General features: G+C 38.1%; 1 protein-coding gene across 10 annotated transcripts in view; it reads left to right on the top strand.

Moving 5' to 3' along the window:
- The window catches only part of CEP78 (centrosomal protein 78), a 50327-nt gene extending 26081 nt beyond the window's left edge, over window positions 1–24246 (top strand). For 3 of the 10 annotated variants that reach the window (XM_010341329.3, XM_074394621.1, XM_010341324.3), the window contains 5 exons: window positions 2141–2218; window positions 3388–3554; window positions 4595–4766; window positions 5076–5123; window positions 5658–6282. In XM_010341329.3, the coding sequence (XP_010339631.1) occupies window positions 2141–2218; window positions 3388–3554; window positions 4595–4766; window positions 5076–5123; window positions 5658–6227 (1035 nt within the window). In that variant the 3' untranslated portion in view covers window positions 6228–6282. Of the gene's footprint in view, window positions 1–2140; window positions 2219–3387; window positions 3555–4594; window positions 4767–5075; window positions 5124–5657; window positions 6283–9756 lie in introns of those variants that run through there. The other 7 variants (XM_010341336.3, XM_074394623.1, XM_010341333.3 and 4 more) reach the window with 5 other exon arrangements.
- Window positions 24247–26038: the final 1792 nt, after the last annotated feature.

Here is a 26038-nt window from a genome sequence, read left to right as displayed (position 1 = left end):
AGACGGGGTTTCACCATGTCGACCAGGATGGTCTCGAACTCTCGACCTCGTGATCCACCCGCCTCGGCCTCCCAAAGTGCTGGGATTACAGGCTTGAGCCACCGCGCCCGGCCGGTTCTTTTATCTTAATGTTGAAAAGTTGGAAACAGTCTGGTTAGCCATAAAGGAATGATTACATGAATCAATAAGCGGGCTCAGTGGAATATTTTGTAGCCCACTACAAAAGTCAAAGTTATGAACTCTCTTATCAGATGAGACATAATTGATTCAATGTTAAATGGAAGAATGTCTAGCATAAAATTTTATATACGGTCTTCCCTTAGTATACTTGGGTTATTCCATGACCCCATTCTCCAGCGTATACCCAAATCCATGCACACATGGATTTGTGGCGCTCAGGCCCCGCAGTTGGCCTATAGAACCAGCATGCATAAAAAGTCAGTCCTCCTTATGAGGTTCTATGTTGGGGAACACTGTATTTTTGATCTGCATTTGGTTGAAAAAAAAATCTGCATATAATGGGCCTGTACACTTTAAGTTTCTGATGTTCAAGTGGTGTTGTACAGGATAAAATTTGATATTTCTGGGGCTGGGCTCCAGGAAAAAATCAACTTGTCCATATACAGAAGGGAAGAAGGGAGCAGCTGTCAGGAAGGAAAATTACTACAAAACTTTGCCATTAGTCGTTTTTAAGTAGTGGAATGTTAAGTGATTTTACTTTCTAATTGTTTTGTTTCATATTTCCTTATTTTCTTTAAGGAGCGTGAATTACTCTTTAAAGGAGTAATGAGGAGAGCACTTTCATTAAAATACAACATATGTTCTCACTTCCTCCACTAGAGGGAGAAACAATTTCATGTAATTGTGCTTTGGTGTGATTTTTTTAGAACCAGTTAGGAATGGAGGATTTTAGTCTTTCTCCAGTTGTTATGAGTATTTTGCTTGTTTGCATGTTTGCTTAGAACTTCTTTGATAACTTTCTAAATATTGAAACCATTATGTGAATAGTAAATAGAGGAATTTTGCAATTTCTTTTTCCCATAAAAGCTTGGTTGGCTTTAACTGATAATGAAACATGAAAGAATTTGTAGTTATTAGGGAACTTACTGATTTTTCAAACATACGTTCTGAGTATGAAAATATACGCCCTTTGAGAAAATGTTTGAAAATCGTGAAAAACATTGAGGGAAATGAAAACCATCTCTGCATGGTACACACACCTGCATATTTTGTAATTTGCCCTTTTATCTTAAAAAGGTATCAAAATATTTTGTCACATCATTGAATGCTTTTCCATATCAGAGAATCTTACTTAGCTTATGGACCATCTCCCAAAAAAAGTTACCATTCACTAACTCTGGTTAAGACCCATATCATTGTTTTTAGTGGCTTCATAGAGCATTTCATCATATGGATGTGATATATTTTTTTTAACCAATCACAATTTGGAGGCTTTTGGCTTCTAGGGATTAGTTATAAACAGTCCTGTGACATTATGTTGGTAGACAAATCTTTGTCCACATGTTTAATGATTTCCTTAGGGTAAATTCCCAGACACAGAATTGGTAGTATTTACTAAAGATTACTCCAGAAAGCGGTACCAATTTTCTTTCCTAATGTAAGTATACAGGAGAGTTCCTTCCCACAACACTCTGGAGGGAATTGGAGAATCTCCCTCATGTCTAATTTCTTTTATACTTCAATCTTTATTAAAAAGAGCCCTGTCCCTTTTAATTGCTTACTTGATTTTTACTTTGCTGTTACATAATTCAGCTGTGTTAAATTTGTTAATAGGGCTTCCTATTATAAGGGATCCACAAATGAGAATAGAATTTATTTTTCATAGCCTTCATTTTTATTTCTGACTCAATAAATATATGCATGCCTTCTATAGTGAGCTGTCACAAATTTATTTTGGAAAGAGTGGGATTTAAATAAATCTGTAATGTGAGAATTTGCTATGTTTTTGGTAATTAATTTTCCTAGTATGATATGATATTATATAAGCAATAGGCTATAATCCTGATATCTAAGTTCACTTCTGGCTCTGTCCCTAAACACTTGGTGAGATCAACAGCTGGAAGAGCTTTGGGGATCATATTGTGAATTAATTATAATATTTACTTTATTACTTCACTAGGAAAAACTGGAGGAGTGCTTAAAGCAGTTAAAGGAGGAAAGAGTGATAAGGCTTAAGGCTGATAAACGAGTCAGTGAGGTAAATAAAAGTTTTCTCACCTTTTGAGAGTTTTTTGTTTTGGTTTTGGTTTAACTTTGAGCCATACATAGAGACACTTTATAAACTTTAAAGTGAGAAAATACCATATATTGCAAATTGGTCACGCTATGTTAATGTTTCTTTTTACTTATATTTTATGATCCTGTGATCTATGTTCCAAAAAGCATGTTTTTAAAAATGTAAAAATTGAAGTGTGTTGTCTTTTCCTGTGCTTTTATATGACTGGAACTTATTTTCTGTTCATAATGCTTCAATTCAAGAATGCATTTATTAGGCTTATACTGTATATACAATTATGTAAAAGATGAGGATGAGACTACCTACTGATGGTGAATTAGGAAAATGAATAAATAAGATGAAAGATAATGGAAAATTGGTAAGAATACAGTGAAAGATAAAAATCTATACCATGAGGACTAAATTAGGTGAATGTGCATAAGAGCAGGAAGTAAGCTAGAAAGTTCTATGTAACTGTAATTTATTATTACAAAATAACTTTAAGGAGGAATTTTTGAAAGTGTTGCATTGGATTGGCAGACACGTAATCATTCAGCAAAGGTTGAAGACCTGAGTGTATAAGGCAAAAGGTACATTGTGAACACATGGCCTTTCAGAGAAATACTAGAGTTACATATCTGTATAGTATTAAATAAATGATAAAGGTGGATGGTGTGCAGAAGAGTACATGTTTTCCAGAAGCAAAGGGGGAATATTGGTAATTGTGCAGTTAGTAAATTGGGTATGATTTGAGACTTTTAAATTTATATATTAAGTATCTTGGTGGCAAAAATTAGTCCTTAACAGCCAAATTGTCATATACTTACTCTATATTTCATTGTCTAATTTAAAGGAAACCTTAAACAGCTATTTTTAAATATAGAATGATCCAGGTATGAATTTAACCTGTTAGAAATGTGATCGTTTTGAAATATCATTAATGAAGTAATGTTTATATTATTTATGTAGGAAGTTTTTTCAAGTGTCTCCAGGTTTTGATTGTTATGTAATATGGTCTGTCTTTACTGGTAGAGAGTTAGATTAATTGCAAATTAATTATATTTTTAAAATGTTTTATTTTAGTTTCATAAAAACTAATCTGTTGATAATGAGAGAAAATCATGTCACACATTTTCAATCTTCTTTTACAGCTGGAACATGAAAATGCCCAGTTAAGAAATATAAATTTCTCTTTGTCTGAAGCCCTTCATGCACAGTCACTGACAAATATGATCCTGGATGATGAAAGTGTTTTGGGCAGCATTGAGAATTCTTTTCAGAAGTTTCATGCTTTCTTGGATCTCCTTAAAGATGCTGGGTTAGTTAATTTCTCCCTGTGACATTCTTCCCTCTATGACTTTAATGGTAGTTTGCTGAGGAACTTGAGCAATCTTTATAGCTTCCTTAAGTCATATTTACTGTGTAATTATAAGTAATATACTTGATTTTTTAAATGTGGAATTAATTTTAAAAGAAATGCAAAATGACACACCTGCCTTGGTTGAGGGCCCAATATGAAAGAGTAAACCTGTTTGGCTCGGCGGTCTGTACCTGTAATCCGAGCTACTTAGGAGGCTGAGGCAGGAGGATCTCTTGAATCCAGGAATTCAAGGCTAGCATGAACAACATAGCAAGACCCCATCTCTTAATAAGAAAAAATGAGTAACTTGTAGATAGAGTAACTGGTAGGTGTAATTCTTGTTAAAGACTAAATTCAAGGTAGTTTTAATTGAAAATATTCAGGAATTTATAGGAATTTTTCTTTTATTCACTTTGCTTGTTAAGTAAGTTTGAATTAAAATTGTCTTAGACATTAAAATTGTTATTAATCTACAGGGTAGATAGAGATATAGATCAGTGGTCCTCAATCAAGAATGATTTTGCTGAAAGGAGATACTAAAAGAGAGGGTTTGATATAGATAACTGATGGAGTTATGATTTGTAGGTAAACAGTTTGGTGAGGGAAGGAACAAACTTATTCTTGAGAACTGGAGGAAAGCTGGTAGTGTGGGGATGAAGGTGAGAGGCACTAGGTATGTGGTGGAAATTGCAGCTTCTACTGAGACAGTATATAAAATAGGGAGGGAATAAGTAAAGGAAATGAAGTCAAGAGGCATCTACTACATTGCTGGGGGAAGAGGCAGTGTTTAAAGGATTGGATGATCTGATACGGTTTGTCCCAAAGCACAAATGTGGGAAGGTCTGAGAAATTGGGAGGGATGGGGGTGTGGTCTGGAGTAGGATAATGGCTTTTAAGATTTTAGAAGTATTTTATGTTTCTAGGTTCGGGGAAATGTCAGCTGTCCTTGTGTGATTCTAGCAATCCTTGCCTTTTCCTCCTTTTCTTCTCTTGACCAGGCTTGGGCAGCTTGCCACAATGGCTGGCATAGATCAGTCAGATTTTCAATTACTAGGTCATCCCCAGATGAATTCTACTGCTAGTAATCCACCTAAAGAAGAAAAGAAGACACTTGAAGAAGAAAAACCAGAACCAAAGCAGAATGCCCTAGGGCAAATGCAAAATATCCAGGTAGGTGAATAGAACAGAACTTAATGACTCTACAAGTGATTAGCAAAAAGGGAATTACTAAGTCTCAGAGAGAAAAGAATAAGTGATCTGTTCACATGCTTGGGGCCCAGAAGCATCTTTGGGGTCCTTTCCAAGACTGAGATTAGTAAGTTTGTGCCCATTTCATTATATTATATTGTAAATAAGAAATAAGAAAGTTCTTTTGAAATTTTGTGATTTAAAGCAGACTATCCTCAGTGGAGAATTGAAAGAGAAAATATTTTAAATTTTAAATTTTGTAAATGTCTATTCTATTCATATTTCATCTAGGTTTCTATTTGTATGCAGTCAGCTTACAATGAAGGAACACTAATGAAGGTACAAGTACTGATATAGATAATATTTCAAAATAAGTAATCCATATGTAACCAGCAGGCAGTATATTATAGGCATCATCTAGCTATGGGAATGGGAGGGGAAAACCTGTCTGCCTCAGGAATCCCCTGCTGCTTTTCCTCTGGCCTTACTTGGAGCCCCCATCTCCCATTTCAGCCAGTCTCAGACTGGTCTTGGCAACTAATGACTTGAAAACTCAAGTCTACTTACAAACTGGATACTGCTTACCTGTGTATGGAGGATAGGAAAGAAATTAATTTTCTTCTAGAATAAGGTTTTATTTTTTTAATGAGGGAGAGAGAAATGAGTAATAATTATGTAAAACACACAAGTCTGAAAATGTGCTGGGCCTACCCCTGGATATAGCTAAGTTGGCAATCACTTGGCAAGATATAATTAGGGGAAAAATGACCTGGAAAACTTCTAAGGTCACAGAATAACACTGACGTTTTGAACTCAACTTTTTAATGCATGGCTTTATTTGTCACTAAATTTTTGTTTTGTCTTTCCTTCTAGTTTCAGAAAATTACAGGTGATGCTAGAATTCCTTTGCCTCTTGACTCCTTCCCTGTTCCAGTTTCTACTCCAGAGGCCTTAGTGACTTCCAAAGACAACCTGGGAGCCCCAGCCACTGAGCAGCAGCAGGAGTCTTTTGAAGGATTCATTGCTAGAATGTGTTCTCCTTTAGCAGATGCGACTTCTGGAACTGGAAATCAAAGAAAAGAAGAGGAGTTGTCCAGAAATAGCAGATCATCTTCAGAGAAAAAGGCTAAAACAGGTGAATATACCAAAAAACACTCTGGTAAGAAACTCCCTGGAAAGGACCTGCATTCCTACTCTGACTCTCCTGAAAACCGGAAAAGCAAAGGAATTGGGGAAACTAGTTCTTTGGTTAATGAACCAAGTAAAAGTGGGTCTCTGAAAAAATACGTTTCTGTCAAGAAAGAAAGTAAAATAGTGACTGTTTCACCCAAGACAAATAAAAGTAAACCCAATCCACTAGAACATTCTGAAAGTGATACTCTTGGATCTGATTTTGAATTTCAAGAAAGCATCCATTCTCTATCACGCCTGACGTATGACTAAATATTTTGAAATTATGTTTTTGCCTTTAAATTTTAATAAATTTTCTTATGTTTTTATTGTGGCATATGGTGTCTTAAAATATAGGATTGGAAGCCATTAAAGGAAGACTTCTCTATACTTTTTATTTTAATGAAACTTTTAATCTGTTTTTCCCTTTGAGAGTTTACAGCATTCATTCATCAAGTGTTTACTGAGGGCCTAGTATGTACAATACCATTCTGGGTGCTATGGCTTTCAGCAGCAAACAAAAGAAAGCCTTTACTCTCAAGGAACAAATATTCTGTGGAGGAAGAAAACAGAAAACAACAGAGCAGAGTATGATGACTAGAAAGGGATAGGAGTGAATAAATGGAATAATTGTACCATTTGGTTAAATGTGGAAATAAATATATATCACATGGCCAGAAGCCATTGACATATTTGAATATATAACTAGAGCAGCAAACATGTCTAGATGCTTCCCCATGTTCATGGATTACAGCAACCCTATAAGATAGGGAACTATATAAATATTTTTATGCCCATGTTATAGATAAAGAGTCTGAGGAGACAGCCTCTGTGAATTTCCCAAAATTGTACAGCTGTAAATATTTGGTAGGGCTGGGATCTGAACCAGAACTCATGCTTTAATCAGCTATCCTGTTTCTCTGTTAAGAGAGGAACCACTTAAGGAAGATTCTGAGAAAAAAGCCAATGAACGCCGTAAGTAGATAAGAATGGGGCTATCAAGAAAGCACACCCGGGTTGAATTTTTTAAAGGCAGAGTTAGAGTACGAACATACATCTTTGGAGCAAATATCCCTCCCTGGTAAAACATGCATAGATTAGACCTTTCCTACAACCAGATTGTGACTTGAGAGATGAGATGAGAGAGAAGCCAGAGTGTCAGATTCCTTCTGGATGGTCTTGCCTGATTGTTATCAAAAGGGCTACTACAATACTACTGAGTTCATTAATCATGGATTGACTGTTATGGGAATGAAACAATGAACAAGATGTCATCTTGACCCTGTAACAGTCGAGTGAAGGGGAGACACACAAGCAGATGTTGTAATACGGTATATTATGTTTGATGGTGGGAATGCTGAGGGAGTTTAGTCAGTGTTTGGGGAAGAAGGAGGAGAACCATGGGGCCAAGAAAGGTCAACTAAAGACACCAAAGGTCGCGTTAATTCCTAAGCTAAGTAATCTTTAAAGTATGAGTTAGAGGCTCGAGGATAAGGAGGTGAAGGGGAAGGATACTCAGGGCAGAGGGAATAGCCTAAGCAGAATTACAGAGCCATGAACGTGAGTATGTGTGTTTGAGGAACCACAAACACAAGTAGTTGAGAGTTACCGAGACGTCATCAGCCACTGGCAGATGTCGCTCAAGGAGGCAGCTAGGGGAATGGGTTGGGGTCTTATAATCCACACTGCATGGAGCTGGTTCTTTTTCTTCAGTACATGGTGAGCTAGTAAAGAATGGAAATGATGTGCTTAGGCTTGTATTTCAGATCATTAGCTTTAGGCTGATACATTAAAGAAGTATGGAGATCACACTCTTCTGAAGAGTGTTTGCCTTTGATTTTTAAACAGGATTTATCCTCCCACTTCCTCTCCTATGCTACTGAAATAATTTTTAGACAAACATAAGGGAGAACCTGCATAAATAGAATTAAGCAGGTTTCTTTACAGAAATACTTCTCAGGGGTACTAGAGGCTAGTGTTCATTCTGAGTCTTCAAAACAGGCATATGGTATGCAGCCCTTCTCAAATATACTTGATTATAGAATCCTTTTTTAATAGGAATGCCTAACTGGTGCCACGAAATGCCAATTTGGTAACTTATGACTTAGCAAGACAAGAAAGGGATCTAAAATAAGGTATAGATAAAGGGAGGAAATAAGTTTTAATCTAATTTAGGCGATTAAATAAGATTTGGTTATGGGAAGAAAGGAAAAAAGAGGCAGGGGGTGGATTTGTGTTTCTGTGACTAAGGTTGGGTGGTGGTATCATTGAGGCTGGGAATATGGGATAAAGAACTGCTTTGGAAAGAATTTAGGTTGGGACAGGCTGAATTTTACAGCACCTGTAGATTTCAGGAGGAAGTCACTGGTAGATGATTGGATGTGCATGTGAAGACATGGAAATAAAGAATTTGAAAGTCATCAGCACATATAAGCAGTAGTTAAAATCATATTTAAAATCATAATGTTGAGAACACAGAATTGTGGGGGCTGTCAAGGTGTGGGGACTGTCAAGGTTTAAGTGATAAGCAAAAAAGGATTCTGAGAAAGAGACAAGTGAAAAGAGTGTCAGGAAGGAAGAAGTAGAATACAGAGAGTAAGTGTCCACAGGATTTTGGCAGTTTGGTCCCAGGTAACCTTAATGAGAGCAGTTCACTGAATTGGTTGATAAAAATGCCAGATTGCAGTAAATTGAGGGGGAGGAATTCCCTGAGGGGAGATTGAAGACTGGGTAGAGGCTACTCTGAAGGAGTTTGGATGATAAGAGGAAATGAAGTTAGCTGAGGAGGAATTTTTTAGAGTAAGAAGGACTTAAATGTTGGTAAGGTGAAAGGAAGGAACCAATTAAAGAAGGAGAGGCTCAGTTATGCAGCAGGATTTCAGACAAGGAGGGAGCATGAGATACTTTAATGTTCTTAAGACTGAAAGAAACAGATCTGAACAGATGGGGATGTACATATTTGATTTCTCAATGAACTTGAGATGGCTCCCATACATGTAGTGCAAAATGGTTAGATAAGTAATTTAGAGAATCTGGGAAAGAAATATAGATTAAAAAAAAATAAAATCAAGGATGGGGTCACATTGTAAAATATGTAAAAATTATTATAGAGTTGGGGGATCCTGGGAAGTGTGGACAGAGACAAAGATGGGAAGAGTTAGAAGTTAAATGAGCTTGTACCTGCTAGCCCCAGTTTTCTTTACGGATTTTTAAAAGACATACACATGTACACATAATTATGTTTTAAAATTCTTCCATATTTTACATATATTTTATCAAACATTGAAAATTGTACCACTGGAATTATAAATGTGGATATTTTGCTGCTAAATGTGTACAATTTTAGCCCTGTAAGTGATTGTTAAACTTCGAATATACTTGAAATAACGTCATTTAATTTTGAAATATAGTATTTTCATTTGATTTAGAGAAAGGTACAAGCGTGTATTGTGCACCTTTACTGAGTACTTAGCAGAACATATACCATCTATGCAAACAGAACTTTTTTAAGAAAATTGTCAGATGTGATAATAGCAAAGAGCTTGTCATCCTGCCTTAAATCCATACATAATTACTAGTGGTCAAAAATCACTCTTGCTTACCCATCCAGTTCTATGTCCAATAATGAGTTAGTCTAATTTCAAATGGGTTTTTACAGAATCTCTAATCTCAAGACAGTAACTCTTGATTTTCAGAGGATCAGCAAGATAGGAGATGATTAGGTTTTCTGGAAAATTCTGATTAAAAGCTATATGCTAGAACGTTAACATGGATGACTGAACACACTCTTTTACTCTTCTAGAATCCCTTTGAAATGACTGGAGAAATATTAAAAATGATAGCAGAGTTGGAAAACCAGAAATTGAACAATGTGGAATTTCTGGAAGATAAAAAGCAGATGTTTGACGTACCAGTCAATTAAAGGGTGGAACAGTTAAGCCATTGCACTCATCTTTGGAGCATCTGATTCTGGAGTTTACCACCAGGCTAAGAAAGCAGCTGTCTGAAGTGGGAGCTCTGACCCAGGAAAGCTGGGATCGGAGAATAAGGGAATTATCCAAAATGACTACAAGGAGGAACTGAAGTTAAGCTGCCCACATGATCTCTCTCTGACTACGGTGACCTGCCACTTCCGTTTATAATCACCGTATAAGTGCCTGTAATCATTTGTGTTCATTGAAAGTGAACCAGAATTCCTATTTGGATGAAAAAACAGCACTTCAAACTTTAATCTTAGGCCCTCATTTATAAATATGGGCAGCCAAGAATCATCAAATTTGAAGACAACCAGTAACATAAAAGAAGGCATGAAATTAAAACAAATTAACCTGTTCAAGAAGATAGTTACTAGAAGAAAGAAACATGAAAATTTTAAATTAATGAATCAAGACCTTTAGCAATTCATAAAGACACTGTGTCCTTAAAGACTAGGATGCTATGAAAAATGAATATTTATAGTTTCTGGAAATTAAAAATATGATTATAAAACTGAAACACTCAGAAGGCGGACTGTATAGCAGAATGGATTCAGTTGAAGCTTAAATTCATGAAATGGAAGATATTAATTGGTATTAGATGTTTCATCAGCAACTAAATTACTTAGAAGAAATGTTTCTCAGAGTAACTAAACAAAATGAACAATGAATCCATTAGGGGTTTTTTATGTTTTTTGTTATTTTTTTTGAGTCAAGGTCTCATGTCCCCCAGGTTGGGGTGTGGCAATGGGATCACAGCTCATTGTAACCACAATCATTGGGCTTAAATGATCCTCCCAGCTCAGCCTCCCAAGTAGCTGAAATGCACCACCAGGCCTAGGTTTTAAAAATTGTTGTAGAGATGGGCTCTTTGTTAGGCTAGATTTGAACTCTTGGCCTCAAGTGATCCTCCCACCTTGGCCTCCCAAAGTGCTGGGACTACACACCTGAGCCACTGTGCCCAGCCCAATGAAAAGATGTTTAAATCAAATAAACTGATAAAGATGTGAGACAAACTACTTTGGCTTTGTGACCTGTAAATCCCCTCTATAATCACTAGAGTTGCCTGCAATCAGAAAACGTCTAAATAAATATTAATGAACATGTGAAAACAAAGTCCAACTAAAATTCTAGGTTTTAACATGAATGGAGGCAGGGCAGGACATAGAAAGTGAAAGCTTCTCCCAGATCTTGTCTTATTCAAGGGAAAGATATAGGTAGTGTTTGATTCTAGGTGTTGATTGAAAAAATATATTAAAATATATATAAAGTTAAGAGTATGTTAGTAAGAATAGGTTAGGTGATGATGCATTAACAGCTCCCAAATTTTAATTACTTTCAACAACGTAGGTATAGTTGTGCCCATGCAATTTGCCTTTGGCAGATTGGCTAGAGGCCCCTATTGAATACCACTCTTGATCTAGGAGCGAGGCTGGTGGAACGTCACTATTTGGAGCATTGCTGGTTGTAGTGTCCAAGGAAAGAAAGAATGTGATGCAGCATATATTGTGATGTAAAGCTTTTTTCTAGAGGTGACATCTGTCACTTCACATTTATTTGACCAAAGAAAGTCACATGGCTATGCCTGAATTCAACAGACCAGGAAAGTGCATAATTGTCATTTGCCATGAGACGAGAGCGAAGCAAATATATATCAACGACTTTAACAGCTACAAAACTACCCGAAAAGAGGGAATGAATTTTTTAGATCCAACGACAGGAAAGAAAAAAGAAACAAGCTACATAGAAATTTTTTAAATCCACAATATAGCAACATCAAGTTATTTCCTCATAATAAGCATGAACAGGTTAAATTCTGGAATCTTTAGGCTTGAGTAAAAACACGAAATCCCATTTTGCTATTTGCAAAATCTACAACACTGTCATGGATTATGAAGAGATGAAAAAAGTATACCAGGCAAATGCTAAAGAGTAAACGTGGCTGTGTTAACTTCAGACTAAATAGAACCCAAGGTGAAAATCAGTAAACGGGACAAAGATTCTTTTGGCTGATATCAGTGTTGCAGAAGATTTTTGAAATATATCTGCAATTTGATATGCTGATAAATATGCAGAGCAACTGGAGTTCCTCACAGCTAGTAGAAATGCAAAATGACTTAGTCACTCAAAACAGGCAGTTTCTTTAAATGCTAACACACACATACCATATGACCCTGGGTATTTAGAGATGAAAACTTACATTCACACAAAACCTGTGCATGGATATTTATAGCAGCTCTATAGTCACCAAGATGTCTTCCAACAGGTGACTGGATAGAGATGCATCGATATGATGGCACACATGTCACAATTTGGATGAATCTGCACATCATATGGTGAGTGAAAAAGCCAGTCTCAGAAGGCTACATTCTGTATTATTCCGTTTATATGACATTCTTGAAAAGACAAAACTATAGTGACAGAACAGATTGGTGGTTGCCAGGTGTTGGGGTTGGGGAGAGTTGATTACAAAAAAGCTGTGAGAAGGAGGGGTTTTTTGGTTTTTTTGGTTTTTTTGATGATAAACATTTCTGTATCCTGAATATGGTGGTAACATGAGTCTATACATATGTTTAAATTTATAGAACTGCACACTTTTCAAAAAATCAGTTTTACTGTATAATATTAGAGCTGAAAAAAACTCAGATCCCTCTTGCCCATTAGTAGATCAAGATATGAAAGATACCGTCGAACATAAATATTTTGTATCTGTCTTGAATACAAAGCATATTCTCTTGGAAAACCAATGGAACATTCATATAAATGATTCATATGAAGGAAAAAAAATTTACAAAATTCAAAGATCATACAGATCATGTGTTCTTTATATAATGTAATAATAATAGCAAAGGGGCTGTCCACTTGGAAATTTTCAAGTAATCTTCTAAATAACTCATTTAAAGGAGAAATCCAAACAAATTGCAAACTGCTTAGAATTAATAAAAAATACTTCTCTAACGCTGAGGAATTCTACCCAAATAGGTGTTAGAGGAAATTTTATAGAATTTGATTTACTTTCCAGAAAGAAGATAAAAGAGATGAATTAACAATTTAAAACTAAGGAAAAGATAAACCAGGCCGGGCATGGTGACTCACACCTGTAATCCCAGCTCTTTGGGAGGCCAAGGCAGGCAGATCACCTGAGGTTGGGAGTTTGAGACCAGCTTGACCAACATGGAGAAACCCTATCTCTACTAAAAATACAAAAATTAGCTGGTCATGGTGGCACATGCCTGTAATCTCAGCTACTCGGGAGGCTGAGGCAGGAGAATTGCTTCAACCTGGGAGGTGGAGGTTGCACTGGGCCAAGATCATACCATTGCACTCCAGCCTGGGCAATAAGAGTGAAACTTGGTCTCAAAAAAAAAAAAAAAAGATAAACCCAAAGAAAGGTGAGGAATTGGTAAAAAGCAGAAATGAGTAAAATACAAAGCAAATTTTGATCAGTGAAACAGGATTTTTAAAATAAAAAACCATTGCAAACTATGATAAAGAATAAAGGGCAAGAAGTAACTAACAAAAATTGCCAGCATTAGGAATAATTTTAGAAGGATACCTACAAATACAACAGATATTTTAAATTACAAGTTTACTATTTATAATTTATTACAAATAACTGTATAGCATCAAACCAATAAATTTGAAAGACTAGATGAAATGTGACTTTTAAAAAATATGGATTGTAAAAATTGATAAAAAGTAGAAAAAGCAAATAAATGAAACATCTTAGGAGAAATTGAAAAAATAGGACAAGAACTTATTTTTAAAAAGAGGCCGGGCATGGTGGCTCACTCCTGTAATCCCAGCACTTTGGGACACCGAGGCAGGCAGATCACCTGAGGTCAGGAGTTCAAGACCAGCTTGGCCAACATGGTGAAACCCCATCTCTACTAAAAATACAAAAAGCCAGGTGTGGTGGTGGGCATCTATAATCCCAACTTCTCAGGAGGCTGAGACATGAGAATTGCTTGAACCCAGGAGGCAGAGGTTGGAGTGAGCCAAGATTGCACCACTGCACTCCAGCCTGGAAGACAAGTGAAACTCTGTCTCAAAAATAAAACAAAAGACAAAGACAATTAGAAAAACTTTGAAGGGGCCAGGTGTGGTGGCTCACACCTGTAATCCCAGCACTTCGGGAGGTCAAAGTGGGATAATCACTGAAACCAGCAGTTTGACATCAGGCTAGGCAAGCTCTTGTCTCTGCAAAAATTTAAAACATAACAACAACGACAACAACAAAAACTTAGCCAGGTGGTTTGTGCATGTAGTGCCAGCCACTCAGGAGACTGAGATAGGAGGATCGCTTGAGCCTGGGAGTTCAAGGCTGCAGTGAGCTGTGATCATGCCACCACTGCTCTCTCCACTGGGCAACAGAGTGAGACCCCGACTTAAGAAAAGAAAAAGAGAAACCTTCCAGGGTCACATTTATTTGTAAACCATTCCAGAGGATAGAAAAGAAATGTAAAGCTCTCTAATTCATTCCATATGGTTAGCATAATCCTTATAGCAAACTGCACAAATAAAGCACAAGGAAAACTAAACCAGATTCAATTAATGTAGATGCAAAAATCCAAAATAAAACTAGAAGTTTGCATTCAGCAGTGTAGTAAAAGATACATCATTTTCAAGTAAGATTTATATGAAAACATGCAAGATTGAGTCGAGTAACTCACTGTCGCTCACTAAATTAACAGATTAAAGAATTATGCAGTCATCTTCACAAGCTGAAAGAGCACGTGATAAATTCCACATCCTCTGGTACTCTTAACAGTCTCGAAATAGAAAGAAACTTCCTTAGCTTAGCTTCGTGGCTTGATTAAATATACCTCACAGAAATCTACAGGAAACAAACTTGGTGAAAAGTTTTTGCTAAGACAAAAACGGTACTAAAAGGTATGCATTTTGGGAAATGAGACAAGGCTGTCACTTTTTGTAAATATGGGGGGGTTTTTTTGGAGAAAAAATTCCCCATGATGATTTACTGAGATGCTCTTACAGCTAATAAAGCCTAGTAAGGAGGCTGTGCACAACACCAACACACTGGTATGAAAGTGTTTGTGCACACCGGCAGGACCAATTAGAAAACATTTGAGGAAGTAGACTCCAATCCACAATAGCTGCAAGAAGTATTATCTAGAAATAAGGTTAACCAGAAATGTAAGGCCTATATAAATAAAATGATACATCTATGCTAGAGTGTATAAAAGAAACACAGAAATAGAGGCATGCCATTTATAAGACCCAACATCATAAATATATCAGTTCTACCAAATTTATTTATAAATTCAAAGCAATTTCATATAACCGCAGCAAAACTTTTTAAATGGATGTAATAACCTGATTATAACATTCATCTGAAAGACATCAGGCATAAAGCAATTTTGATTAGATCTCAGCCATCCATGGAGCTAGAGTAAATGTGCTGTTCACACAGGAATAAACAATCACTTACAGGTATGAAACCAAGAACCTAGGAACAGAGCAATTATATATATATAAAACTGCACCGCAAGTTGGTAGAGAAGGGTTTCAACTATTCAGTAAATGATATTGAGGTTATTTACTACTCGTTCTTGTATCATGGATGAAAAAAATGAATTAAACATGGAAATGTAAAAGTAACTAGAAGAAAATACTGGGAAAAAATGTAATAAATGTAGTGTAAGAAAGGCATTCCCAACCAAGACACAAAACCCAGAAGCCAGGAAAGAAAAAAAATATGATAGATTTGATTACATTTTTAAAAAGTAAAACCTTTTACTTTTTATAAAACTTTGATAAAATTAGATTTTATAAGTAAAAGAATGGGAAAATATATGTAATAAAACAGAAGATTTAAAATAATATAAAGAGCACCTACAAACAAAATGAAAATTGGGCAAAGGACATTAAAATATTTTGTAAATAAGAAATACAGACTACAAACATAAAAAAATTCAACTTCGTAAGCAATCAGGAAAATTAAAATGAGATACTGTTTTTCAGTACATTGAAATGGCAGATATTAAAGATTGGTCATAGTGCTGGAGATAATGGGAGCAAGAGTACTCTCAGTCATTGTAGAAATTGATGCAGCTTTCTGGATGGACAGTTTAACTGTTTATCAACACATGAAACGTCTCCAGCCTTTGATCTAATGACTAATTGTAGGCATCCAGCCTAAAAAAATAATCACACAAGTGCTTAAAGCATCAGATACAAGACTATGTGAAGTATTTTTTAAGATAATAAAAAATTAGAAACAGCATAAATGTACAGAAATGCAGAAATTGTTGAATTAGTACATACTAATGTCTGACATATAGTACTCTGCAGCAGATAAAGACAATAGCTGTCTAGTGTGGACAGAAAATATTTCTAAGACATCGACAGGAAGAACAAGTTGCACAGTACCCACACACTCCTGTTTACATTTGTATAGTTAAAGCCTGTTTACCTATTGGTAGCACATATGCCTGTGTGCACCCTAGAAAAGAATCTTTAGTTCTACATATCAAGCTGTTGACAGTGATTTTATCTGCTGAAGGAGGAATAAAGGGGGGCTTCTCACATTTTACTCCGTTTGATTCTAGGATGTTTGATCGAAAATAAACATGGTTTTATGTAAAACAGACAATTTTTAAAATTCTTTTTCATCGTAGTAAATGAAAGTGTGTACTAAGTTACCCTTTACGCTCTGTGTCCATTTTTTTCTTCAGCAGTTTGTCTGACCTATTTCCTTAGCAATCTGAATGAAAATGAGTTTTACTACATAACCTTTTTTCAGAGCTTTGTATTCCTGAAGTGTTGGAATTGCCTACATAGCACAGTCAAAGGTTTTTAACTTAATCACAACCCACAGTAAAAATGAAGTTTTCTGCAAAGTAAAAAGTAGTGTCCTGGCCCCACCTTCCTTGTGTGCACATGTAATTAATGGAAAATTGCACCAAACAACTCTTATTGTACTTCTAGTGACTCATGCATGTGCTTTCTATTCCATGCCTTTAAAGAAAATTATGTTGGCAACCCACTAAGTATGTTTCGCAGTTCACTAATAGGACATGTCCTACTGTTGGGAAATACTGCCTAGCATTTCAACCATCTGCTGTACCTCTGACAAAACTGCTACTGGTAGGACAGCACAAGTCTTTCCCGCATTTGTTTTATTTTATGGCTATAAGTCATTTCTGCATTTGCAAATTACTTCCCAGACCTACCTTCCTTGAGCTCTTTACCTTTCAATAGTCTTAGGGTAATTTTCTTCAGATTTCCCTTTTCAGAACCCTTTCGTGACACTGAAAACCTGAGTCTTCTTCAAATTGACACTATACCTGAGAATTTTCCGATATAATTTGGTCAAAAAGTTAAAAAACAGTAAGACTTTGCCCTGTGACTGGGGCACTGGGTTGGTACACCTGGCTGCTAACAAAGGCACATAGTGAGTGACTGGGGCTGAAACGACTCAGAGAATGCCTGAATTCTCTTAGTGCAGTTTGTACATTTTAAACAACTGTGAATTGGAAAAAAAAAAAAAAAAAAGCAACCCTGACAGTTTAGAAATAGATAAGGACCCACTTATAGATTAAATAATAACTAGCTTGTTTCAGAGAGATCAGTGAAAATTAGTTGGTTTATTTAATGTCTTAGAAAGACGGTCCTCAAAGTCCTTCAAATGTGAAGGCAGCTTTTATCTCTTTAAGAAAACAAGAAAACTCCACAAAATCTTAAGAGCTAGATAATCCTAGTTCAGCATCTTAAATGATAAAATTTGAGCAGGGTTTGAAAACACTAAAATCAGTATGCCAAATAACCAGCTCTAATTTCTTTATGCCAAAGCCAAACTTTATGTACATCTTACCTAAGAATCAAGTTCCGTATTATAACCGGATAGGAGACACTTTTGTATATTATTCCAAATCTTGCAAACGTATAGGGAGTAACAGTTGTTATTATTTTAAAGAAGAAGAAATGAGGTGCAAGAGGTATAGATTAACTTGGTTAGGGGGCTTCAAGTAGCACAAGGTAGAAGCAGGATTTGCTGACTTCTAAACCTGTTTTCTTCCTTCACCGTGTGGCCTTTGCATATTTCCTGAACAAATATTGTTCCACATATATTTACTGTCACCAAGTGTAACAAAAGAACAGAGCTATGTAACAGAGAGGGTGCAGCAGTGAGTCACACCCAGGTTCACACTGCTGCTCATGGGAGAGGAAACTGCAGGCTGTTTTTGTGATGCATGGCTGGAACAGCAAGTGAGGCTAAGAAACATGGTATTCATTTTCTATTCTTCAGGGACACCTAGGCTTATATAACTTTCTACAGTTGCTCTCTTTTCCAATTTAGTTGGTATAACAACTGCAAGTTTAAATTGGCTAATGCCTCAAAATGTTTTGTTACAGCTTTCCATTCCATTCATTTTTGTTTTTGTAAAAATTGCTGGGTGCAGTGGCTCACGCCCATAATCCCAACAGTTTCAGAGACTGAGGCAGGCGGATCATCTGAGGTCAGGAGTTCAAGACCAGCCTGACCAACATGGTGAAACCCTGTCTCTACTAAAAATACAAAATTAGCTGGGCGTGGTGGCTAGTGCCTGTAATCCCAGCTACTCGGGAGACAGAGACAGGAGACTCACTTAAACCCAGGAGGTGGAGGTTGCAGTGAGCTGAGATCATGCCATTGCACTCCAGTCTGGGCAACTCCATCTCAAAATAAAAAGAAATTAAATATTTAAAATTTTAATTTAAATAACTTTTCCCTGAAATCATTCACCCTACATGTGAAGTCCATAGTGGTTAAGCCCTAGATGTTGAATATAAAAGACAAGATACAGTGTGGTGTTTTCTCTCACTAACAAGAGTAGATTTGTCCTGAGTCTTTTCCTGGGGTTAATGTTTTAAACCTGTCACTTTAAAACAGAACTTCAGGTCTAAAACCATCAATTGCCTGTGATTTTGCCATGCTTTTCAAGTGATTGCTTTCTTCAAGAGGACCATGATGAAACTTTCCACAAACCTGAGTTAAATTATCTTCACAGTTTACAAATATTATAATCATTTAGGATTTCTCCATGTTTCTCATCAGGAAACCCATGATTTTTCTCTACAAACACGATTCTTATCCATCTGGCTATTCCATCTCACCTGTTCTCCATAGAAGGAAAGTCTCATGCCTTTGGCCTTTGTTGGTCCTTGGCCTCCTGTATCTGCCCTAGCCCTGCAGGCTGAAGCACCAGTGGGCCTCCTATCAGGAGAAACTCCCAGGGAAATGAGAAATAACTTCATTTCTCCAAGGACTTCACAGTCCCATGTGGATGAGGCAGGATGCTTGCTAGAGCTGGGAAAATCTTACCTTAAGAGATGCCTCTCAGAAAGCAGTTGACTTTTAATGGTTTTGAGAAGCAGCAGCTTCAGAGGAGAGCCACCCCAGCAGGAACACAGGCCTCAGGCAACCCTGGACTTCTGCCAGGCTTGGGGAGGGCCCCATGGCAGCAGGACTGACTTCACAAGACTGGATTTCTGCCAGTTAAGTTCACAAGTCATGGACTCAGGACAGCTGCCCAAGAGAGTGGCATTTTGGAGAGCCTGAGGCCAAGGTTCTTCTGCAGGGGACTGCAGCTGTTCAGGAGGCAGACTATCACCATTGCTAAATGAACCCTCTGGCTGACCCCAAACCCCCCCCAAAAAAAAAAATTGGAGAGGAAATAATTTTGGGACTTTTAATTTCTTTAGACCTCAATTTTCAAGAAAAATTACATTTTTTTAGACCTTAATACCTCCCTGAGAATTTAATAATGTGAAGTATTTCATGTATTTCAAGTCAGGGCATTTTAATATTGCTGGCATTTATTATTTGGAGAAGTTTTATGCCTTCATTTGAGTTCACTGCATAATCTGTAGTGAACTCTATTGAATGTCTGACCTGAGAAAATGTAAGATGGAAGACTGGGGAGTGAATTTCCAGCCTAGGACATTTATGACCTTCAGTAAATGCAACCAATGTTCTGTTCTTACCCATTTCAGAACCTCCAGAGTCCAATCACTGACCTCAGGAGGACTCCTCAAGGAGTTGTGATTGACAGCCGGGATCAAGGCTCCCGGATGAGGGGGAGGGCTCAGAGTCACTCAGCTCCCTTGCCCAGGGTGAACAGCTGCATCTGGTTATGCTACGCCCTAGGGGTTAAGAAAGCCAAACGAGGCCTGCACCCTGTGGCTCACAGCACTTTGGAATCCCAGCACTTTGGGAGGCTTAGGCATGTGGATTGCTTGCATCGAGGAGTTTGAGACCAGCCTAGGAAACATGGCAAGACTCCACCTCTACAGAAAGTTTTAAAATGTGCAGTATACCTATGTAACAAATCTGCACGTTCTGCACATGTATCTTGGAACTTAAAGTAAATACAAATCTTCAAAATAATAATAAATAAAAATTAGCCAGGCATGGTAGCACACGCCTGTAATCCTAGCTACTTGAGAGGCTGAGGTAGGAGAATCGTTTGAACCCGGGAGGTGGAGGCTGCAGTGAACCCCGTGCTAGTGCCATTGCGCTCCAGCCTGGGCAACAGAGCAAGACCCTATCTCCAAACAACAACTAAGCAAGCCAAACATAAGAAACACTGGGAGGTAAGGAAAAGGGACATTTCCTTCTCTCTTCAGATGTCAGCCTAAGTCATAAAGTCCTCAGATGTTTTGGGGACCAAGCTTTCTTTTTTTCAGACTACCTATATCCTCCCAGGATGAAGGAATGACTCATTCAGGCTGCTGAGGTTGGCAAAAGGCTCATTATACAGGCTGGCCTACTCCCTCTGCTTCTCCTTTGGATCTTGCCTGTCCCCAAGTAGCATGCAGTTTTGTCTTTGGTCTTGTTCATTTTCTGCAGTTGATTCACAGGGGCCTTCTCTGCCTCTGTTGCAAGGCGGGACATAGGCCGGCCACTACCTTTTAAGTAAATTCCATTTGCTGGGGAAGAGGAATGGGAAGACCAGCCTGCATCTATCTGGCTTCTAGTCACAGTCTCCAATCCACCTTGAAAAGTACTGAAGCTGCTATTACCGTCTTTATTGGAGTCTATTATGCTTCTGTGAGCAGGTTTCAGTTGGACTCAGAACTTTGGAGGGGAGAAGGATTGTAGTAATTAGTACCCTAAACACTCAATATGGATCATCTTCCTTCACGTGTCAAGAAACATGACTGTGGCTGGGCATGGTGTCTCGCTCCTGTAATCCCAGCACTTTGGGAAGCAGAGGCAGGTGGATTGCTTAAGCCCAGTATGAGACGAGTCTGAACAACATGGCAAAACCCCACCTCTCCAAAGAATACAAAAATTAGGACGGTTTAGTGGTACACACCTGTAGTCCCAGTTACTTGGGAGGTTGAGTTGGGAGGATCACCTGAGCCTGAGGAAGTCAAGGCTGCAGTGAACTGTGTGTGATTGCACCACCTTGGGCAACAGAGTGAGATGCTGGAAAAAAAAATAAAAAAATAAAAATAGAAAGAGAAAGAAACATGACAACTCTAGAGTCCCACCCCTACAGCATAGCTTCTGAGCTTCTGTCATAGGAAAGACCAATTTTCTCAGTTCTAGTTAAAAATCCTGGGGAAGTATCTTACGTCTATTAGGATAGCTACTATTAACAAAACAAAACAGAAAATAAGTGTTGGCAAGGATATGAAGAAATCTGAATCCTTGTGCACTGTTGGTGAGAGTGTAAAATGGTATAGCCACTATGGGAAAAAGTATGAAGGTTCCTCAAAAACATCAAGGTAAAACAGGGCAGGGAGCAGTGGCTAATTCTTATAATTGTAGCACTTTGGGAGGATCACTTGAGGCCAGGAGTTTGAGATCAGCCTGAGTAACAAAGTATTTATTTAAACTTTTTTTTTTTTTTTTTTTTTTTTTGAGACAGAGTCTCGCTCCGTCACCCAGGCTGGAGTGCAATGACGCCGTCTTGGCTCACTGCAGCCTCCACCTCCCAGGTTTAAGCAATTTTCCTGCCTCAGCCCCTCAAGTAGCTGGGATTACAGATACCTGCCACCACACCTGGCTAATTTTTGTATTTTTAGTAGAGACGGGGTTTCACCATGTTGGCCAGGCTGGTCTTGAACTCCTGACCTCGTGATCTGCCCGCCTCAGCCTCCTAAAGTGCTCGGATTACAGATGTGAGCCACCGCACCCAGCTATTTAAACTTTTTTAAATGCAAAAACTAAGAACCAAAAATAAAATAGAGCTACCGTATGATTCAGTAGTATCAATTTTGGGTATATATCCAAAAGAATTGAAAGCAGGGACTTGAAGAAATATTTGTATACCCGTGTTTACAGCAGCATTATTCACAAGAGCCCGAAGGTGTCCACTGATGAATGAATGGATTTTAAAAATGTGGTATATATAATACATATGATACAATATTTTCAACCTTTAATAGGAAGGATGTTCTGACACATACTACAAGGATGAACCTCGAGGACTTTATGCTAAGTGAAAGAAGCCAGTCACAAAAAGACACAGCCTATATGATACCACTTATGGGAGGTGCCTAGAGTGGTCAAATTCATAGAGACAGAAAGTAGAATGGTGGTTGCCAGGGGCTGGAGAAAGGAGACATGGAGGGGTGTTTAATGGGCTTCAGCTGCAGTGTTTAATGAGTTTCAGCTTTGCAAGATGAAAAAGTTCTTGAGATTGATGGCACAGCAGTGTAAATGTGCTTAACACTATGAAACTATACGCTTGGAAAATGTTTAAGGTTGTAAATGTAATGTGAAGTGTTTATTACCATAATTTTTTAAAATCCTGGGGAAGATTTTTGATGACTACCCACTGGATCAGGAGATTATCCTGATGCAACCGATTGTGGCCAATTAGCAGTGAGCTCGGAACACAGGAGCCCCCATTTGTGTGGAGGGAAGAGCAGTGAACGTCCACTACTGCTGGCCTTCATATAATTTGAAATTAGTGAGATATGGGGAAGCTCTGGAATCCTGTGGCTGAAAAATATCTGTGACAATGCAGTTCATAAATGGAAATGAAGAGTCATTGAGATTTCTGCAGAAGAAACAATTCTGTAGTTTTCTAACAAAAGGGGTGAAATATTTTTGAGTTGTCTTAGAGAAATACAACTAATAAATCTCAGTAGTTCAATCTGAGATGACAGGACAGGGTGTGTAGGAAAGATGGGCTTTTTGCTAAAGCTTAGAGAGATAAAGAATTCTTGCATGGTAAATAGTTCTCAATGAGATATCATCTTCTGAGTTCAGCTATTTGAGGTCACGTGCAATTCAGAGCAATAAGGATTCAGTGATTTTAAAATAAAAACTTCTTGCTTTTATAATATTACCTAGCACTTTGGTTTGGGATAAAATGTTAATCATTGACCTTCTGTTGAAACTCGGATTTCTGCTGGGGTAGTAACTCATTCTAAGTAGTCTACCTGTGTGGATGATGAACTAAACTGTGTGGGAGACAGCGTATATCAGCAAAACATCTCAGGCTTGAGATCACTGATGAAAATGGAGATGGGGTCACTGGGCAGAGCTGTGCAAAGGACAGAGGGGAGATGCATGTAGTGTTTGCCTTCCCAGCCCTCTGCGGTTCTTCTGCAAAGAGAAGAACCCCTTTTATGGTTGAACTGTTTCTACCTCTCTTCAGTATTGTGGTTCAGTGGGTGCCAATCTGATTGCTCTGCTTTCCTGGGTACAGGATGGGTGTGTGACCCAAAGGCATTGAAGTCCTTGAGAGATGATGTTTAACCTAGAAACAGGGGAAGAGATTCCCTTCTTTTCTCATAGCTAAGATGATATAATCACTGGCCATGGTTATAGGCTTGAGGAGAATGCCAGTTCGAGTGGATAAAACACGTGAAGACAGAAGCAAAGTTAAAAAAGAAAGAAATCGGCCTGGCGTGGTGGCTCAAGCCTGTTGTCCCAGCACTTTGGGAGGCCAAGGAAGGCAGATCACCTGAGATCAGGAGTTCAAGACTAGCCTGGCCAACATGGTGAAGCTCCGTCTCTATTAAAAATACAGAAATTAGGCCGGGCGCGGTGGCTCAAGCCTGTAATCCCAGCACTTTGGGAGGCTGAGGTGGGTGGATCACAAGGTCGAGAGATCGAGACCATCCTGGTCAACATGGTGAAACCCCGTCTCTACCAAAAATACAAAAAAATTAGCTGGGCATGGTAGCACGTGCCTGTAATCCCAGCTACTGAGGAGGCTGAGGCAGGAGAATTGCCTGAACCCAGGAGGCGGAGGTTGCGGTGAGCCGAGATCGCGCCATTGCACTCCAGCCTGGGTAACAAGAGCGGAACTCCATCTCAAAAAAAAAAAAAAAAAAAAAAAATACAGAAATTAGCCGGGCACAGTGGCGGGCACCTGTAATCCCAGCTCTTTGTAAAATGAGGGGTTAGACATTCAAAGGCCACGTGTAGCGCTGATATTCTTTCAGATACCTAAGTGTCAATGTGATTTATCCTGCTGAGTTTTCTGTTGGTTTTGACTTCAACTCTGTCTTCATTTCTTTGTTCATGTCTTGCTTAATTCTTTAACAAGATTTAACTTTTGGTCCTTCCTAAATTGGCTAGAGGAACGAAGACAGGAAAAAAAAAATAGCACACCCTATGTCTCCCCAGTTAAACTAAGCACTCGGATATTTAATAAAGAAAATATATCTATTTATGACCACAATTGGGCATAAAGAAGACAAAAGAAAGAACTGTCAAATGGTCCTCGGCATATTCTGGTCTCCAGGTTGGAGGCGTTCACCAGCTAATGGTTTACCACAAGACAGAAATGGCCAGACATAGAAGGGAGATGGAGCCAGGGGCTGCCTTCTGCTGTTTGAAGAGTAGAGTTATTATGGAAGATCTGTGGAAAAATTTCCTAAGTCTTGAGTTCCCTCAAAATAACCATTTAAGATACTTTGAACAGACTGAGACTACTGTTCTTAAGCAAAACACACCAGAGTTTCTGTATTGCTTTCAGAAAATATCTTGTCAATGTTGTGAGAAAGGAGGATAATATGATTTCCTTCAAAAGGACAAGTCCCTCTGAAAAATATCCTTGTTTATCCCTTGAAAAGGTGTATGTGTGTCCAAAATAAGTTAAAGAAGACTGTAAGTGGTTGACCATCATGAACTTTCAGTTTTTGTGTTCAGAGACATAACAAAATTGGTCAGAGGATTGCTCAGAACAGCTGTGCTTTCATAGGCTCGGCTGGGCTTTGCAGCAAAACCCACGATTGGACGCATGCTGGGGAGTAAACGCCATCAGCTCTGGGGTCCCGGCCTCTTCGGACTATTGAAAAGTCTTACCCTCAGACAGACCATGAGATTTTTATCTGTATCAACACTGTATTTCATAGAGGGTAAAGAAGAAAAATGCCTGTCCTCTAGTTTCTGTCTCTCAGTATGCTGTGATTTCTGTTTTCCTATGATGAAAACAATCACAAGATGAAATTGCCTGAAGAGAAGAGGCATCCCCAATTTTGGTTAACCCAGAAAGAAATTGGGTCTCACAGAGTCTTCTAAACAAGCAAGACACATAGCTGAGCTGTTCTGGCTCTAAGGTAGGCTCACCTGTCCCAACCTTCTTCGACTAGCTATTGAATGGGATCTTCTCATCCAAAACTGTTATCTCAGAAATGGAAATTTCTACGGTTTCATGTCTTCCTAAAGCCCATGCAGAGGAGTAGGCTGAAAAATTATTGGCTCAAATACTTAATCCTGTAAAGTAATACCAAAAAAGAAAAGTGTGCATATCTCTGTGTGTGTATGCACGTGGACAGTTACTTCTGGTTTCTTTACATCCTAATCAAAATATGCTTAAATTTGTTATGTTAAATATTCAAGGTAAGGACAACGCATACAGTATGGTACCTTTTTTGTAAAAGCGAGGAAGGGAATTCGTATGCTGTATATTTGTATTTGCTTATAGTTGCTAAAGAAATTGGGCATTAACAGAAGGAACTGATAAAAGCGGCTATTAGAGGAGGTGGGGTGGACCTGGATGGGTGGAGGACAAGGACATTTTTATTGCATGTCTTTTTCATGTTTGATTTTTAAGCCATGTGAATGTCTTACCCATTCAAAAAATATACTGAACCTAAACCAAAATCGTCCTTGAGAGCTGGAAACTCCCTTTC

This window comes from Saimiri boliviensis, chromosome 2, assembly GCF_048565385.1.
Source record: "Saimiri boliviensis isolate mSaiBol1 chromosome 2, mSaiBol1.pri, whole genome shotgun sequence".
Lineage (NCBI taxonomy): Eukaryota > Metazoa > Chordata > Mammalia > Primates > Cebidae > Saimiri > Saimiri boliviensis.
The sequence above is the reverse complement of the archived record's forward strand: the minus strand, read 5'-3'. Positions and strand labels throughout refer to the sequence as shown.